At 40.3% G+C, this 18180-nt stretch overlaps 1 protein-coding gene across 2 annotated transcripts in view; it reads left to right on the forward strand.

Moving 5' to 3' along the window:
• CEP128 (centrosomal protein 128) overlaps positions 1 to 18180 on the forward strand; it is a 472711-nt gene that overhangs the window by 19473 nt on the left and 435058 nt on the right. For both annotated transcript variants that reach the window (XM_075531496.1, XM_075531497.1), the window contains exon 2: positions 17927 to 18088. In XM_075531496.1, the coding sequence (XP_075387611.1) occupies positions 17942 to 18088 (147 nt within the window). In that variant the 5' untranslated portion in view covers positions 17927 to 17941. The remainder of the gene's footprint in view (positions 1 to 17926; positions 18089 to 18180) is intronic.

Here is an 18180-nt window from a genome sequence, read left to right on the forward strand (position 1 = left end):
CGCTTTCCCATCCCTTATGAACCCTTGATAATTTATAAATTATTATTTTGACATATCTTGCCCTGTCTGACGTCTCCCTTCACCCCCTTTCTGTTGTCCACCCCCAGGGAAGAGGTCACATGTAGATCCTTATAATCGGTTCCCCCTTTCCAACCCACCCTCCCTCTACCCTCCTCCCAGTATCACCACTCATCCGTGGTCCTGAAGGGATCTTCTGCCCTGGATTCCCACTTAGAACTTTTATTGAGACTACTCTTGATAGGGTCCGTCACAAGTCCAAAGGATACTTTTTAGAACTTTCCTACTTGATTTCACTGTGGGAAGTGTGTATCAATCAGAGTCCAATCAGGAGATATAAATACTCTCTAGTTTGAATGGGAAAAGTTTAATATAAAGCAGAGTTTGACAAACCATGTGACCCAGGGGCCAAATCTGGCTTCTCATGGAGCAAATCTAGCTATGCCCACTCATTATGCATTTTTTTGCAAAAGTAATGTTTTTATTCTTTAAAAAATAATTTTATTAGGAGCTCATACACCTCCTAGCACAATCCATACATACATCAATTGTGTAAAGCACATTTGTACATTCATTGCCCTCATCATTCTCAAAACATTTGCTCTCCACCCAAGCCCCTGGCATCAGGTCCTCATTTTTCCCCCTCCCTCCCTGCTTCCCCCCTCTCCCATGAACCCTTGATAATTTATAAATTATTATTTTGTCATATCTTGCTCTGTCCCACGTCTCCCTTCACCCACTTTTCTGTTGTCTGTCCCCCAGGAAGGAGGTCACATGCAGATCCTTGAAATAGGTTCCCCTTTTTCAACCCATCCTCTTTATGCCCTCCCAGTATCACCACTCACTCCACTGGTCCTGAGGGGATCATCCGCCCTAGATTCCCTGTGTTTCCAGTTCCCATCTGTACCAGTGTACTTCCTCTGGTCTAGTCAGGCTTGCAAGGTAGGATTCGGATCATGACAGTGGGAGGGGGCAGGGAGGAAGCATTTAGGAACTGGAGGAAAGTTGTATTTTTCATCGTTGCTACATCACACCCTGACTGTCTCATCTCCTCCCCAAGACTCTTCTGTAAGGGGATGTCCATTTGTCTACAAATGGGCTTTGGGGCTCCACTCCGCACTCCCTGGTTGAGTAGTTGTGACAGAGACTGCATAGCTCCCAAACAGAAAATAATTACTTCATAATCAAACTCAGTACTGTCCATTTGATTCTAACTCAAAGCAACCCTACAGGACAGAGCAGAGCTGCCTCACAGGGTTTCCAAGACTTTGTTTAACCTACTGCGTCACATGGCTCCTTCTGTACTACCTAGCCCTTTAAAAAGGGTTTGTTTCTATACAGGGTGACCGGGGATTACTGTTAAAAAATGGAGAGAACTCTAAAGAAACCCTACACTCAGGAAAGTGCCCGAGGAAGGCACCGGATTAGAGAGGCTGGCCTCAGGCCTGGTTCGAGAACTTGTGGTTGCAGCCCACTGGAATGTGGAGAAGCTTTCTCGGTGTCCACAATCCTAGTGGGCAGTCCGGAAGCACTGCTCCCAGGTCAAGGTGGGATGAGGCTGGAAGGTAGGTCACTATACCCAAGACTGGCAAGTTGGGAGACTGACTGCTGGGTTTCCTCCATGACTCAGCGGGAATTTAGCTAGGGAGCTGGTGCTACTGAAACATATTTTCAGGAAGCTGCCCCTGGGGGTGCCGTGGGGGTTACTTAAATTTGATGGCGGTGTTCCACAGGATGCTGAGTGGAAATGCTGCAAATGGAAAACACTGGGACCAGGAAGGGACCCTCCTTCCTCCTGTGTGTTCCTTCCACAGCTCTCTACTGACAAAGCTTAATGGCTCAGCTGGGAAAGGGAAACATTTAGAAGGCCCCGCACGGAAGGGTCATTTGGAGCTGATAGGCAGCAGACTGATAGAAACTAAGAATTCTCCTCTCATTTTCTTCAAACCCTTTTTTCCCATAGCTTCTAAAATACACCTTCTCCTCACTTTAACAACTATCTCATTATCCAACATTTCACACGAAGACAATGGTGAAAAATCTACTACCTTATTATTTTTAATTTTTTGTGTGCTCTTGACTTCTGTGTCTGGTGGTTACGAACACCAACATATACGGTGAGAGTCGTGTTGATGGTGATGGTCAATGTTAGGAGGAGGATGTATCAACTTGGCTGGACCATGATTCTCAGTAATGATTCCCATTACATAGAATGATGTAATTTGGCAGGTATGTAATGAAGTCATCATCCTCTGTCTTGTGATCTGAAGTGGTCATCCTTTTCACACAATAACTGATTTTAACAAACATTTCCTTTTTCAAAGCAAGTTGGAAGTATCTTGGCCAGACTCACTTGGCATTTTGTCTTATTATCTAATTTACTATATTTTAGCTAATTCTTTTGTAAGTCTTTCCCTCCCATCAGGATTGTGCTGTATTTGTTTACTTTTGTCTTTCATTTCTGGTGACATGACAGCTTAGCAAATGTTGAGTGAAAGAATCTACTGTAAGCATCTCTGGTTCTGTTTTCTGTGTGACACCGATTTAATAAAGAACTGGCTGATGGACTGGCCTCTTGATTTTGATCTTAGATGGATTTTCCAAAATTGTTTGAAGAGAAAGAGATACAAGAGTGGTGATGTCCAGAGGAATGGTAGAATTGGTCATTTTTTGCATGTGGTGACACTGCTGGCTTGTTAACCTTTTTACTTACAGGTTGGAACCTATCTCTCGCTAGCCCCACAGTTCTTGAAACAGTAAGAAATGCATTCTAAAATTTGACCTTGGGAAATGATTAGGCTTAAAATATATTCCCCACCTCTTAAATGCATTACCTTGACCATGGTCTTGGAGAGTGGTTGTTCTGGGGTGGGAAAAGGGGAATGGGAGTGTGGTGTTGTTGGGGGTTGGCTGAAGCACTTGGAGGCCATAGAAGCAATCGCCTACTTAACATGCACTAGCCAGCCTTTGTGAAATATCACCCCGATGCTAGGTGCTTATCTTTTATGGAACAGCTTGCAAATCCTAATTGTTTTAAACTGGCTTCTGAGGAAAAGAGATTTGAGAATCAATAAATTATAGCTCTCATACATACAAATGTGCATCATTAGAATGAAGGCAATCGGATGCTGTTTTAGGTTAAAAAACAAAGGAGGTGGACGTGGCGTTTGTAGAGTGGATGCCAATCCTCTCATTACAAGGTTTGAATGCAGTATTGCTCTCTCTGGCCACAGGGTTTCGGGTTTGCATCTAGGCATTTGCTTTAGGTGGAGAGATCTCAGTGGGAGTAAAGAGGATGAGAGTTCATTACTTGTTCTGATGGCTGCGTGTCTTCTTTGTAAGAATCATTACGGCAGCAACAGCAATATATATGCCTTTAAATACTGATGTGTCGGGAGCAGCTAAATAAACCCTTCTGAGTTGTGCCGCACTTTCTCAAAGACTCTAGTTAACTCAAGGTCACTGGTGCTAGTCCCCTCTTGGTTTTTAGACAAAGCTCTAGGTTTGAAAGAAGATCTAGAGTAAAAAATACTGTTACTTTCTCACCAGGAGACATTTTGTTGCCCCAGTGGTAGTAAACTGCAGAAGAGCGTTTACTGCTTTTTCTCCACTCAAAACACTCTTTCCTTTTAAGTCGAATTTAGATGATTCAGTGTCTCTAAATTGTTCTTCAGGAGTATAGGCCCTTTCAGATTGAGCCACTGTTGCTTTTCACTGCAGGTGTCATGTTGAACTTTCTTGGGATGATGAGAATGGATTTCTAATTCAATGGACCTGTTTTTTTCTCCCCTCTTAAATCTTTAAAAGTCATGATGAAAAATTTCCTTGAGCATGTATTGATGTTTTTCTACCAGTCTTAAGAGTTTCATTTTTAAGATGATAATAGCGCTTAAATAGCATGCATGAACCAAAATAGAATTTTGGTTTTGATTGCATAGACTATATCCGTACACATTAATGTATGGTTGCTTCTTATTTAGGGTTTTAGGTTCATTCCAGTATTTAAAATAGCCTTTTAAGAGATTAAATTTTGATGAACAATGATCTTTCAGGAAGTTTGCTAAGAGAATCATTCAAGATTTATAAACATTTTTCTTTCAGTTCTGAAACTCACGATAAATGGTCCCTCTGGTGAGCCAACATTTTTCATCATGAAATAGTAGACTGGTATTGTCATCTCATTGCTGTAGCTCGGAGATGATACACATCAGTTGTTGATAACTAGTGACATAGCCCCAAATAAGGAGATGTCAGGAACAAGGAAGAACTGTCAGAAAAGGAAACAATTACCAAGAACAGAGGAGTGTTAACTGTATAGGTTGCTAAACCATGGCCATTGCCCACAAATCCATTCCGATTCATAGTGACCCTTTCGGGCAGAGTAGAACTGCCTCTTGGGTTTTTGAGACTGTAATTCTTTTTCTCCCTACATTTTTATTGGCATAGAATTCATATACCATACAATTCAAAAGTTCAGTCACATCAAGAGACTTGTACACTCATTATCACAATGACTTTTAGAACATCTTCTTCATTCTTGTACTCATCTTTACTTTATTTGCACCCTATTAACCCTTGACCTCACCTGCCATAGCCCCAGGGAACCATGAACTCAGTTGCTGTCTCTGTACACATACCTACCCTGGATTTCATATACAGGAACATCTTAAAAACAAACAAACAAAACCAACAAACTAATAACAACAAAATAGAATAGATAAGAATTTCAATCAAAAGAAAGAAAATATTAAAAACTAGAAAGGCATCATAAGGGAGATAAATGAGAGGGTGCTAAATTTTAACCTAACTGCATCTGCAACAGTCCACTTTCCAGTACATTCTGTGTGTTAGCCAGACTCTTACATTCCCGGTCCGTGGTCAGAGGGGATTCACTCGGGCTTCAAGACATGCGTATTTTACTTTCACTGTTTTTTTTTAAAAAAATAATTTTATTGGGGGCTCTTACAACTCTTATCACAATCCATATGTACATCTATTGTGTCAAGCACATTTGTACATTTGTTGCCATCATTCTCAAAACATTTGCTTTCTACTTGAGCCCTTGCTATCAGCTCCTCATTTTTCCCCCTCCCTCCCCGCCACCACCCTCTCTCATTAACCCTTGATAATTTATAAATTATTATTATTTTGTCATATTTTACACTGTCCAATGTCTCCCTTCACCCTCTTTTCTGTTGTCCATCCCTCAGGGAGGAGGCTGTATGTAGATTTTTTTCCCTCCTGTTCTTTTAATTGAAAGTGCTTTAAAGTGAGTCAAAGGGAGATTGAATGATAAGATAGTACATTTTGACCTAACTGCATCTCCCATATGGACTTTACAATGCACTCTGCCTGATAACAGGGTTATTTACATCTTTTAACCCTGATCAGACCGGATGCCCTGGAGACTTAATTCAGGTGGGGACCCTGCAAATGGATTTGGGCTTCGGCTTGTAAACCAAGTGTTTACAATTTAAGTGCTGATACCATTCCCTCTTTTTAGATTTGGATTATATTATTCACTGTATTCTTGGATCACACAGGCTGGTGTGCTTTTTCCACGTGGACTTAGTTGACACCTCACTTAGATGGCTGCTTGTTTGAAGACAAGCCTTTAAGACCCGAGATGCTATTCTTTCTGATAGCTGGGCATCATCTAGTTTCTTCACCACACTTTGCTATAGCACACATATCTTCAGTGATCTCTTCATGAGGATGAGTATCAAGCAGGACCATGTCATAAGAATGAATTGTACTTACATTGGGGCTAGCATTAAGTGCAACTCTGAGGCTGTCAATATTTTTATGGGAGCAGAAAGCTTCATCTTTCTCATACACAGTAGCTGGTGGATTCAAACTGTTTGCAGAGGCAGTGAAGTATTTAATGTGGGTCTGTCTTCCAGCCTTTTTTTACATGGGTATGGTAACCAGTGGGGGAAGACACAGATATAATTCACCTGTGAGTAACTGAACAGGATTCGGTGGAATGCCATCCTGCTGTGTAATAAATGAGCCTTCAGAGGAGCAGGAAGAGGGATTTCATTACAAACAAAAAACTACGAGTTGGGTGAGTCTTCTGGATATGAGATCCCCGAGTGAACCTTCTGGATCTGGAAGACAAATATAACGTCAGAGCAGCAGCTTCAGAACCAGGAGCCAGGGCATGGAAGAGAATGGTGAATTTCCCAGGCCTCGCAGCAAGTAAAGCTGAGTGCTTTTGGCTAGGGGCTGGCTTGTGGAGTGGGTGCCTCTGGGCACCTAATTCAGGAAGCTAGGCTTGCTGACCTGTGGAAGTAGAGCTGAGTGCCTTTGAGTGGAGGCTTACTGGAATGGAATCCTTCTGCGTACTTAATTCAGGGAGCTGATATTGCTCACTCACAAAAACTGAATGCTCTCAAGTTGAGGCTTAGAGTGGTATGTTCTAAGTGGCATGCTCCATTGGACATGTATTAACATGCCTAAAAGAAGAATTTTGCAACATCTTCTGGTATATAACTAGCCTCAGCATTTCTTACTTGTATTACCACCTCCTGCTGGCTTCCTTAATAAGTCCTCTCATTGTGAATATTATCTGAGTTCTGTATAGCTATTGCAATGAACACTGGAGCCTAGATACCAAGTAGAAAACGCTACGTAGACAGCCCACTGCTGACTTTGTGGTTAGCAGCCTAACTCTTAAGCATGATGTCAATAGTGCTCCTTAAAGGTGACTACAGATGTACTTTCATTGCAATCCATCGGCTGATTTATTGGCAGTCACTGAAAGTGAACCATTGTACAGTTTCACCAGCAGTGCGGTACCAAAGTTCCAGTCTCCACACCCTTGGCACCATTCGTTTTCTATTTAGTTTTTAAAGTTTGATATTAAGGTTGGGGTAGGAGGGCATCTCACGGTTGTTTTGATTTGTAGCTTTCTAAGGGCTAGTGGAGGACCTCTAGTGGTGCTCTGGGTTAAGCATTAGGTTGCTAACCAGTAGGTTGCTAACCAGTGGTTCTTACAGAGTGGGTGCAGTATAGGTGAAAGACATAGCAGTTTGCTTCTGTAAAGATTTGTAGGCGTGGAAACCCTAGGGAGCAATTCTAAGCTGTCTCATAGTTACTATGAGGCAGAACTTATTAGATGGCAGTTGGAGTGAAAATGTTTAGTGTTGATAAGCATTTCTTCATATATTTGTTGACCGTATATATATTTGAGTGTTGTCTTTGCTGAAATGTCTGCTCATATTCTATGCTCATTAAAACTTTTTTTGGTTGCTGCTGTTGATGTTTTGAAGTTCTCTCTAGAGATTAGTCCTTTGTATCATAGCCAAATATTATTTCCGAGTCTATGGGTCTCTTTCGACTCTATTAGTGAAGTTCTTTTTTTGTTATTATTGTTGGCCTATACTTCACATATCATACAATTTAATTGGTCACTTGTATCAAGAAGCGTAGCACACCTCCATGATACAATCACTGAGGACAAACGGGTGCATAAGCACATGTGGCGAAGGAAGCTGATGGTGCCCAGCTATCAACAGGTATAACGTCTGGGGTCTTAAAGGCTTGAAGGTAAACAAGTGGCCATCTAGCTCAGAAGCAACAAAGCCCACATGGAAGAAGCACCCCAGCCTGTGCGATCACGAGGTGTCGAAGGGATCAGGTATAAGGCATCATCAGAACAAAAAAAATCTTACCACAGTGAATGAAGGGGGAAGCGCAGAGTGGAGACCCCTTTAAGAGGGGTTTAGGGGAGGGGATGAGTCAGTCAGGGTGCGATGTAGCACTGATGAAGAATACAGCTTTCCTTTAGTTCCTAAATGCTTCCTCTTCCCACCTCCCCCGCCCCCCCCCCCCCACTAGCAGGATCTGAATTCTACCTTGCAAGTCTGGCTAGACCAGAGGATGCACACTAGTGCAGATAGGAGCTGGAGGCACAGGGAATCCAGGGCGGATGATACCTTCAGGACCAGGGGTGTGAGTGGCAATACTGGGAGGGTAGAGGGAGAGTGAGTTGGAAAGAGGGAACCGTTTACAAGATCTACATGTGACTTCCTTCCTGGAGGATGAACAACAGAAAAGGGATGAAGGGAGATGTCAGACAGGGCAAGATATGACAAAATAATAATTTATAAATTATCAAGGGCTCATGAGGGAGGGGGGAAGCGGGGAGGGAGGGGGGAAAAAAAGAGGACCCGATGCCAAGGGCTTACGTGGAGAGCAAATGCTTTGAAAATGATGAGGGCAATGAATGTACAGATGTGCTTTACACAATTGATGTATGTATGGATTGTGATAGGTGTTGTATGAGTCCCTAATAAAATGTTTAAAAAAAAGAAGAAGCGTTGTGCCATCATCACCACCCCAATCAGTTTCCGAACATTTTCTTCGGGTACTCATTGTGCTTAGCTGCCCATTTTCCCCCATCCTTCCCTCCCATGTCCCTAGGTCATTATTAATCCAGCTACTGTCTGGATAAGACTTACCTATCCCGGATTTCATATACAGGAAAACATACAAAGCATAATCAGTAAATTAAAAAAACAAAAAGCTTAACAACAACGAGTAGACAAAAATATAGAAAAACCTTAATAGAAAAGAAACTATGTTTTTTTTACATATAATTTTAGTGGGGACTCGTATAGTTCTTATCACCATCCATGCATACATCCATTGTGTTAAGCACATTTGTACATATGTTGCCATCATCATTGTCAAAACATTTTCTTTCTACTTGAGCCCTTGGTATCAACTCCTCATTTCCCCCTCCCTCTCTCCCTCACCTTCTTTCCCTCCCTCCTTCATACATCCTTGATAATTTATAAATTATTATTTTTTCATGTCTTACACTGACCACTCTCTACCTTCACCCATTTTTCTGTTGTGAGTCCATTTGGAGGGGGTTATATATAGATCATTGTGATTAGTTCCCCCTCTCTCTGCCCACATTTCCCTTATCCTACTGGTATTGCTACTCTCATTATTGTTTTTGAGGGGTTTATTTGTCCTGGATATCTTTTATTTCCAGCTCTTATCTGTACCCATGTACATGCTCTGGTCTAGCCGGATTTATAAGGTAGAATTGGGGTCATGATGGGGGACGGGGATGCATCAAAAAACTAGAGGAAAGTTGTATGTTTCATCGGTGCTATACCATACCTGACTGGCTCGTCTCTTCTTTGTGACTCTTATGTAAGCAGATGTCCAATTGTCTACAGATGGGCTTTGGGCCTCCACTTTGCGCTGCCTCTCATTCACATTGATGTGAATTTTTGTTCTGGGTCTTTGATGCCTGATACCTGATCCCATTGACACCTCATATCACACAGGCTGGTGTGCTTCTTCCATGTGGACTTTGTTGATTCTCAGCTAGATGACTGCTTGTTTATCTTCAAGCCTTTAAGACCCTAGATGCCATATCGTTTGATAGCCATGATCCATCAGGTTTCTTCACATTTGCTCATGCAACCATTTGTCTTCAGCTATCATGTTGGGAAGGTGAGCATTAAGGAATGCCAGGTTATTAGAATACAGCGTTCTTGTGTTAAGGGAGTACTTGAGTAGAGGCCCGTTACCTTAATACTTAGCATGTAAATATATGTACATAGATATATTTCCCTATCACTATATATGTATAAATATATTTACATATGTACATGCCTGTATTTAGACATATATAATTGTCCTTTGCCTCCTAGAACTTTCCTCTATTTCCTTTTATTTTCCTCATGTCCCACTATCATGTTCAGCCTTCATTCAGGTTTCAGTAATTCCTCTTGGCTACATTGCCCTTGATGAAGCCCTACCAGGCCTCCTATGCCCTCCTCGCCATCAATTTTAGATCACCTGCTGTTTCCTTGCCCCTGGGTTGGCTGACTCCCCATTTCCTTTCCCCTGCCTCCCTCTCTCTTGTGTCCCCCTGGAACTGTCAGACCCATTGTTTTCTCCTCAGATTGTTTATCTTGCCTATCTTATCTAGATAGACATGCAGAAACAATAAGCACAAAAAGAAGACAGTGAAACAAAGCGACACAAGAAAACAAAAACAAACAACATCAACAACAAAAACCCCACCACCAACAAAAGGAAAGCCTATAAATAATTCCAGGTCTGTTTGCTGACTGACCTTCAGGAGTGTTTTCTGGTCAAGTCTGATGGGGTGCCATGCCCGGACTCCAAAGTGTATTTTTTATATTCCCTGGGACTTTATTGCCCTGCTCCCCTTGCTGCTCTGTTGCATGCCATTAGCGTTTTGCCTCAGTGTGGTGGGGTCAGATGTGGCACAGTTCCTGCACTGTGTCCCTAGAGTTGTCCCCCATAGTGCTATGGGTCAGTGAAGTTGTTTCTCATGGGCGGGTGGCCCTATAGTTCTTTGTGTGAATTGGCTGCTCTGATCAGGACTATTGTCCTTGGGGCTTGGTGGGCCAGGATATGTTCCACTCTTTCTCCTTCTCTCTTCATTCGCTCCTGTGTGCTGTGATCAGACACGCCCCTCTCCCTGAGCTGTAGCTTCAGTGCTGTCCTCTGAAGTGCATTCTTCTAGGGTGAGGAGGGGTGTCTACATAGTTGGGATTGGGGCCGGCCCCCACAGACCTCTTTGTTGGTTCCCTGCTTTATGCTGATATGTTGCATTCACCTCTTGGCCCATTGGGTTCAAGTCTGGTGTCTCCCTGCCATCTCCTACGGAGATATAAACAATACCCTCCCCTTGGGTGGGCTAGTGCCTTGTTCCCCACTACCCGTGTCTTCCCTCCCCTCCATTTCTTTCCCCCTCCTTTTTTAGTTGGCTGCCATATGTATCTCTTGATTGGGTCTGGCTCCTGCCATAGTACCTGGACCTCACCCCAGGAATGTATGTACACAGTAGGTTTTCCCCTGTGCCCTTTTCATTTTTAAGCATACCTCAGTGGACTCATGTTATACTTGTCCTTTTGTGCTTGGCTTACTTTACGTAGCATACTTTCTTCCAATTCTTCCCATGCGGTGATGTGCTTCACGCGTTCATCACTGCCTTTTATGGATGTGTAGTACTCCATTGTATGTATGTACAGCAATTTTTAATCCATTCTGCAGTTTTTTATTACATTCATCTGTTGATGGAAATTTGGGTTGTTTCCAATTCCTTGCAATTGTAAACTATGTCATGATGAACATTGGGGCATAGATGTCTGGCCGTGGATTGCTTCTTGTCTCTACTGAGTATAAGCCCAGTAGGGGGATTTCTGGGTCTTATGGTAGCTCGATTTCCATCTGTTTTCGATATCACCAAATCGATTTCTCTAATGGCTATACATACCTACAGATCCACCAGCAGTGAACAAGTGTTCCTATCTCACCACAGCCCCTCCAACACTTATTACTGTCTGATGTTTTGAAATGGGCTATCTTTGATGGTGTTAGGTGGTATCTCGTAGTTATTTTAATTTGCATTTATATTATGGCTAGTGATCAGGAACATTTTCTCATATGTTTATTGGCCATTCGGATTTCTGCCTTTGTGAAACTTCTATTCAGGTCCTTTGCCCACCACATCAGAGAAAAGACACTATTAAAAAGTGGAACAACTTTAAAATGAGTTAAAAGGGAAATCAAATGATAAAACATTACATTTTAATCTGACTACATCTGCCATAATTGACTGTACTATGTTCTCTGTGTAATATTACAGCTATTCATGTTAATGGACTGTGTTCAGTGACCATAGCCAATACAACACATTTTCCTGGTATTTTTTGCTTTCAGCCAAGACCTGTCTGATATTAGCAGTGATGTTCCTTTTTCCACATTCTGAATCCAGTTGGCTTTTGTGGCGGTCTACTATGGTTGTAGTGCTGCAAACATTTAAAAAATTATCTTAAAAATTTTAGTTGAGTGAGATATTAATGATCTTGTTCCATCATTTCTGCATTTCACTGCTTGACCTTTCTTTGGAATGAACACAGAACGAACATGGACTCTTAGAGACAGCTGGCAGGGAGGAATCTTTCAAGTGTCTTGGGATAGAAAAGTGAGCACCTCTCAGGCTGCATCATTTTTGAAACATTTCAGTTAGTATTCTGACAATTACTGTACCCGTGTGTTTTCACGAATATCTTCAGTGCAGTTTGGATTTCTGTACAATTTGCCTTCTATTCTGAATTTGCTCAGTGTTTTAATCAAGGTATAATACTGGATTTTTGTCATATGTTTTTTTCTGAATCAATTGCTAGGATCTTGTTTTTATTTTCATTTGTTTTATTGACCTAGTTGGTTACACTGGTTACTCTTCCAATATTGAACCATCCTTGCAAACCTGGTATGAATCTCAGTTGGTCAGGATGCATTTGTTTTTTGATGTTGATCCTATTGGTAGGATTTTGTTGGAGATATTGTTTTAAGATATTGAGATTAGGCCTGTCTTTTTCTCAGTGGACATTTATTGCTATAAATTGTCCTTTAAGCACTGCTTTTTCAGTGTCTCAGATTTTGGCATGTTAAATGTATGCTTATGTGTTATTGTGTTTGCATTATTTGATATAAGGAACTTAAAAGTTTTTCATTTATTTATTTAGTTGCCTGGTAGTTTAAAGCAGCATGTCATTAATGCTTCATGTATTTAATCCCCCTGTAGTTCATTTCTAATTTCTATAGTCTTGTTATCTGAGAAGAAACTTTCTAGTATTTCAGTGTTTTAAAATGTATTAACACTTGCTTCGTGGCTTAATATTTTGTCTTTTAAGAAGAATGTTTTACCTCCCCTGGGAACCTTTAAAAGGCAGGGACCTGAAGGGAGAGGCACTCGGGCTATTGGGCTCTTGGGCTCTTGGTCTCTTGGTCTCTTGGTCTTGTCTTGCCTTGCTTGGGTGGTCTGGTCGTCTTCGTGGGAGGGGAGAGATCCTTGCGTGTCCCGGAGCAGTCTCTGCCAGGCCGCATGGTCAAAGGAATCCTATGGGTGCCGTGTAAAACGTGATGCTTCTTTGAACTTTCATTAAATTCACTTGGATCACAAAAAAAAAAAAAAAGAAGAAGAATGTTTTATGATCATTAGGAAAGAATGTATGTTGTGCTGTTATTGAAGGTCAGTTTGGTTGATTGTGTTATTAACAGCATCTGCATCTTGAGTTGCTTTGTATTCTACCTTTCATTGAAAGTAGTGTATTAAAAACTTCTCTTGTGGAGTAATCTTTTTCTCTTTAAACTTCTGTTGATTTATGTATTTTAGAGCTCTTTCTTTGGTGCACAGATAACTTATGACTGTCTGTTGGATGGGCCCTCTAATCATTCTATAATGCTCACCTTTGTCTCTGTTGCTGGTTCTTGTCTTGACTACATATTTCATCAGCAATTAGTATCACCATTTCTATTCTTTTTTAGTGCTATTTGCTTGATAGGTTTTTCATCTTTTGATTTTTAGCTTACTTTGTCTTTGTGTCTAAGGCATGTCTCTTTTAGACAGCCTGTTGATGAGTCTTCTCCTTTCTGCTACTCTCTCTCTTGAACATTGCATTCAAACCATTTAGATTGCAGCTCTATCAGGCCGGGGTTCCATTGCTAGGTTCAGGTTATGTGGTGGGAGCCTGGCCACTCCACTCTCCTTGATTTCTTTTTCATTAGCTCTGTATGTGTGGCCTGCTGCCACAGCCGCCTCCTGCACTGTGGGCTTTAGGTTTAGGGGACGTCCTCATTAGCTATGTGAGGTATGTTTGACCCTTTTACTTGTCAGCAGTAGTTGAAGAACGTGTTAAGTTGTTATCACCAAAGAAAACAGTCTAGTTTCTATTTGCTACAACTATATTGATTCTCCTTAGTGTAGCTTTTATGAAACGGAAGTAATTAAAGTTGTAGGTTGTTGTATTTCGCACACTAACAAACACAAAGTCAGACTAAATTCTTAGCTGTGTCTCACCTTAATTCTTTATCTCCACAGGAGTTCCACTTGATGCAAAGAGTCTGAATGTTTTTTTTCTCTCCAAGTAATTGACATTAATAGCTGAAGACAATTTGTTTTGGTCCTAGGGAAAATCAGGCTAGAGAGTATGATTCTATGTTATTAAAAATATATAATCCTTACTAGGGGTAAGTGAGAGGTCAAATTGTTTTCTGTGTTATGTGACAACTGCACATAATTTAATGGTTATATTTCATGTTGCTAAGGTTTTCAATTTTATCATTCAATTTGTATTCCCCTTATCTTTACTTTTTAATATGGAGCAACAGATTACAATGTGTTCTACTAAAAAATGGAAAAAGGAAAGAAACCAAAAGCGAATCTGGCAAAAGTAATGTAAGCTGAACTGGAAAGTTGCCCAGGCATCTTCTCGTGGGTGTCCTGGGGAGGTGTGGCAGGAAGGGTGCAGGCTGGGACGATACCGAGACTTTATCGCTAGTGTTTTAAATCTTTTATTAAAAATATGAGAAATACAGCAGAGTGATAATGTCTATTCAAGTTGTGTTACATGCTTAAATAGTAGACTCTTTAATATTTCATGTTTTAAACACTTTCCCATGTTAAGAAATCCCCCCAATTTTCATTAAGAACTATTTTGAATCAAGTTGAAATTTAAACTGTCTGCTGGTTAGAGGAGTCAGACTACTTATAGCCCCTGAAGTCGTCTGCACATAACTGATTTATTTAAATTTGGTGCTCTCAGAAAATAAAGTTGTTTTAAAAATAGTTATTTTGTTCCTGGTTCTCACCAGCCACTATTAAATACATTGAGTTTTTTTTTAGTATCATCCTTTTAAAAATATAGCTTTTTTGGCATATGCACTACATATTACATAATTAATCAATCATACTAAGAAGATTTGTGAAATCACCATCACAATCAGCTGAAGAGCATTTTGTTCTAATACTGATGGTTAGCGCCCCATCTCCCCATAAGTACACTGCCGTTTCCCTATCCAGTTATGCTCTGTAGATCTATTCTCATCCTTTTATTTTGGCTCATGAGTTATTAAATTCAATTTATTTTCAAAACTGTGACTTGCTAAATGAAAATCTTTATGCTTTTAGCGCTGGAATTTTATTATGCAAGAGACAGATACAAGGTATAATTACATTTTTCAGTTATAAAAATAATAGTAGGAATAAGGAGATTAAAAGTCCCTTTACTCTGAAGTCAGTGGTTTGATTTCTTTTCCGGCTCTTCATAAAAAGTAGTTTTTCTGGTTCCTAGTAAGGATTTCATCTCATAGAGACTCTATAGGACGGGGTAGAATTGCCCTCGCGGATTTCTGAGATGTAACTCATGCTGGGAGTAGCAAGCCTCGTCTTTCTCTGACTGAGCAGCTGGCAAGTTTGATCTGTTGACTTTGCTGTTAGTAGGTTTGCAACCCAATGCAAAGCCCTCTATGCCACCTGGAGTCCTTATGAAGTTGAGCGTGTTACCTACTGCCTCTTAGGCGCTACCTCTTTTTAAATTTGGGAATTAATGACACCCATTTTAATAAGTTGCTGTGAGAATTAAATTGGATTACTTATGTATGCATCCATTATAGTGTCTGACATAATAGCAGGCTCTCAGGAAACATTGGCTCATGCTTTTAGTACTGGAAATCATCACAAAGTACTTTAATTCAGTGTAAAACGCTTTTAAGTCATATGCTGTATCCTTCTGAGATATACATATACAGAGGTGGTTCCTGAACTTTTGAAGATCAACTTTATGTTTAAGATTTTTTTCTTTTTTTTTTCTTCTTTTAGATTTTATTAGGGACTCATACAACTCTTACCACAATCCATACATATACATACATCAATTGTATAAAGCACATCCATACATTCCCTGCCCCAATCATTCTCAAGGCATTTGCTCTCCACTTAAGCCCCTTGCATCAGGTCCTCTTTTTTTCCCCTCCTCCCTCCCCATTCCCCCCTCCCTCATATGCCCTTGGTAATTTATACATCGTTGTTTTGTCATATCTTGCCCTATCCGGAGTCTCCCTTCCCCCCTTCTCTGCTGTCCCTCTCCCAGGGAAGAGGTCACATGTGGATCCTTGTAATCAGTTCCCAAGATTTTTTTCTTTCTTAGTATTATTGTCTTAGGTTTAAACAACTGTCAGCTGGGAATAGCAAAGCTAAATTTTTGTTTTAGCTCTAGTTTTCTTCTTCTTTTTTTCTGGAAGAGGCATAAGTTACATCATGGGTACTACACCTTGCACTTCTAGACAGTAAAAGAGAATTAAGAACCAGAGAATGTAGGTAGGAAATTGAGAGTCCTGGACAGGGGAGAGGCATGAGTGTTGGATGAACTCCAGCTATGCTGAAGTCAGATGTTCAATGTCATTTTCTTCTGATGTGGCAACGATAGGTTTTGTTGCAGTTTGAAAACCTTAAATTCACAGAGGTAGGCTCCTTCTTGATTATTTATCGAGTTTTATTTTATCTGTATTTTTTTAATGATTGCTTTCATTAATATCCTTGGCTCCGTACACATTTAGCTAATCCTCTTCGTCATCTCCTTAGAGCTACAGTAATATACTTTTCAGATGCATTCAAAATAATGTTTTAAAAAGGACAGAATATTCTCTGCCATCAAAGAAAGGTTTAATTGGACTAAAGTAAGGAAAAAGATGGCGTTACTGATTTTCAAGAAACTTATAATAATCAGCATTAAAATAAAGGTGAAGTTAACCTTCTGTTAGCCAAATAGGAAATTATGAGAATAATTAAAATATCCACTTTTGATCAAGTCAGTTTTCTGACATTTCTTTGTTGTAAATATATATAATTTCTTCAAGTTACTTTCCCCCCCTCTGAAACTTTTGAGACTATCTTGATTCTTGAGGAAATATATATGTATGTATATTTCCCTATTTTTTAATATTAAAGATAAATTTGGGGTTAAGCTTGTTTGGAAATATGTTTTGAGATTTTTTTGAGGTGTTTATTATTAAAAAAATCATTTTATTGGGAATTCATACAGCTCTTATCACAATACATTCATCCATCCATTGTGTCAATCACATTTGTACACTTGTTGCCATCATTATTTTCAAAACATTTTCTTTCTACTTGAGCCCTTGGTATTAGCTCCTCATTTCCCCCCCCCGCCCGCCTTCCTCATGAACCCTCGATAATTTATTAATTATTACTGTTTTTTCATGTGTTACACTAACCGATGTCTCCCTTCACCCACTTTTCTTTCCTTTTTTTTATGGTGATGAGTGTACAACTTTATTTTATTATTATAAAATCATGGTATTGGGGGCTCTTACAAGCTCTCTTAACAATCCATACATCAATTGTATCAAGTACATTGGTACATTTGTTGCCCTCATTATCCTCAAAACATTTGCTTTCTGCTTGAGCCCATGTTATCAGCTCCTCATTTTTCACCCCCCACCCTCTCTCCTTCCCTCATGAACCCTTGATAATTTATAAATTATGATTAGTTTGTCGTGTCTTGCACTGTCTGTTGTCCGTGTTTTGAGAGTTCTCTGCAGACCCCATTAGACTCGGGATGTCAGTCTCTGTGTGGATGTTCTCTATATTCTGAATGAAAGTCTCTCACAGGTCATTCTCTGTGTGTCTCTTGTATTTTATGTTTAAAGATGCATATGTTCTTTAATAGAATAATTTTAGGGTAGATGTTCTAAGATGAATATTAATCGATGTTGAGAGACCTGTGGCTGCAGGCTTTAGTGTTGTTGTTAGGACTCACGGAGCTGTCCCACATGTAAATGCCTGCACAGTTGGGAAACATTCAGAAAGCTAAGGGATTATCATTACTTACAGTTTGTACATGAGTAAGATTATATCTGAGGACTTGTTCTTAAGGTAGACAATACCAGAATTACATACAGGAATTACTTGTAAGTGTTGCATACTCAGCACACACAGACACCCATATGTTACAGTATGTCAGAGGATCACAAGGTAAATGATTCATCTCTTATCTTCATGTTCTTTCTGCTTCACTGACGATGACTTGGATTTATTTTTAAGGATTTGTGTACATCGATGGCAGAATCCTCCAGTGAGTCAGACTACTTCCGCCAGCAAGACCCATTGAGTCGGTGGTCTACAAGGTCAACTTATAGAAGGACTCGGAATTGCCCTGCAGCAGATGTCACCAAGAAGGTCAACACTATAACAAGCACTTTGCAGGTGAGCAGTGGCTGAATTTAATGGACATTAAAAACAAAACAAAAACCACACCCCCTGCCATCGAGTTGATTCCGACTCACTGTAACCCTCTA

The sequence above is a fragment of the Tenrec ecaudatus genome, chromosome 14, assembly GCF_050624435.1.
Source record: "Tenrec ecaudatus isolate mTenEca1 chromosome 14, mTenEca1.hap1, whole genome shotgun sequence".
Lineage (NCBI taxonomy): Eukaryota > Metazoa > Chordata > Mammalia > Afrosoricida > Tenrecidae > Tenrec > Tenrec ecaudatus.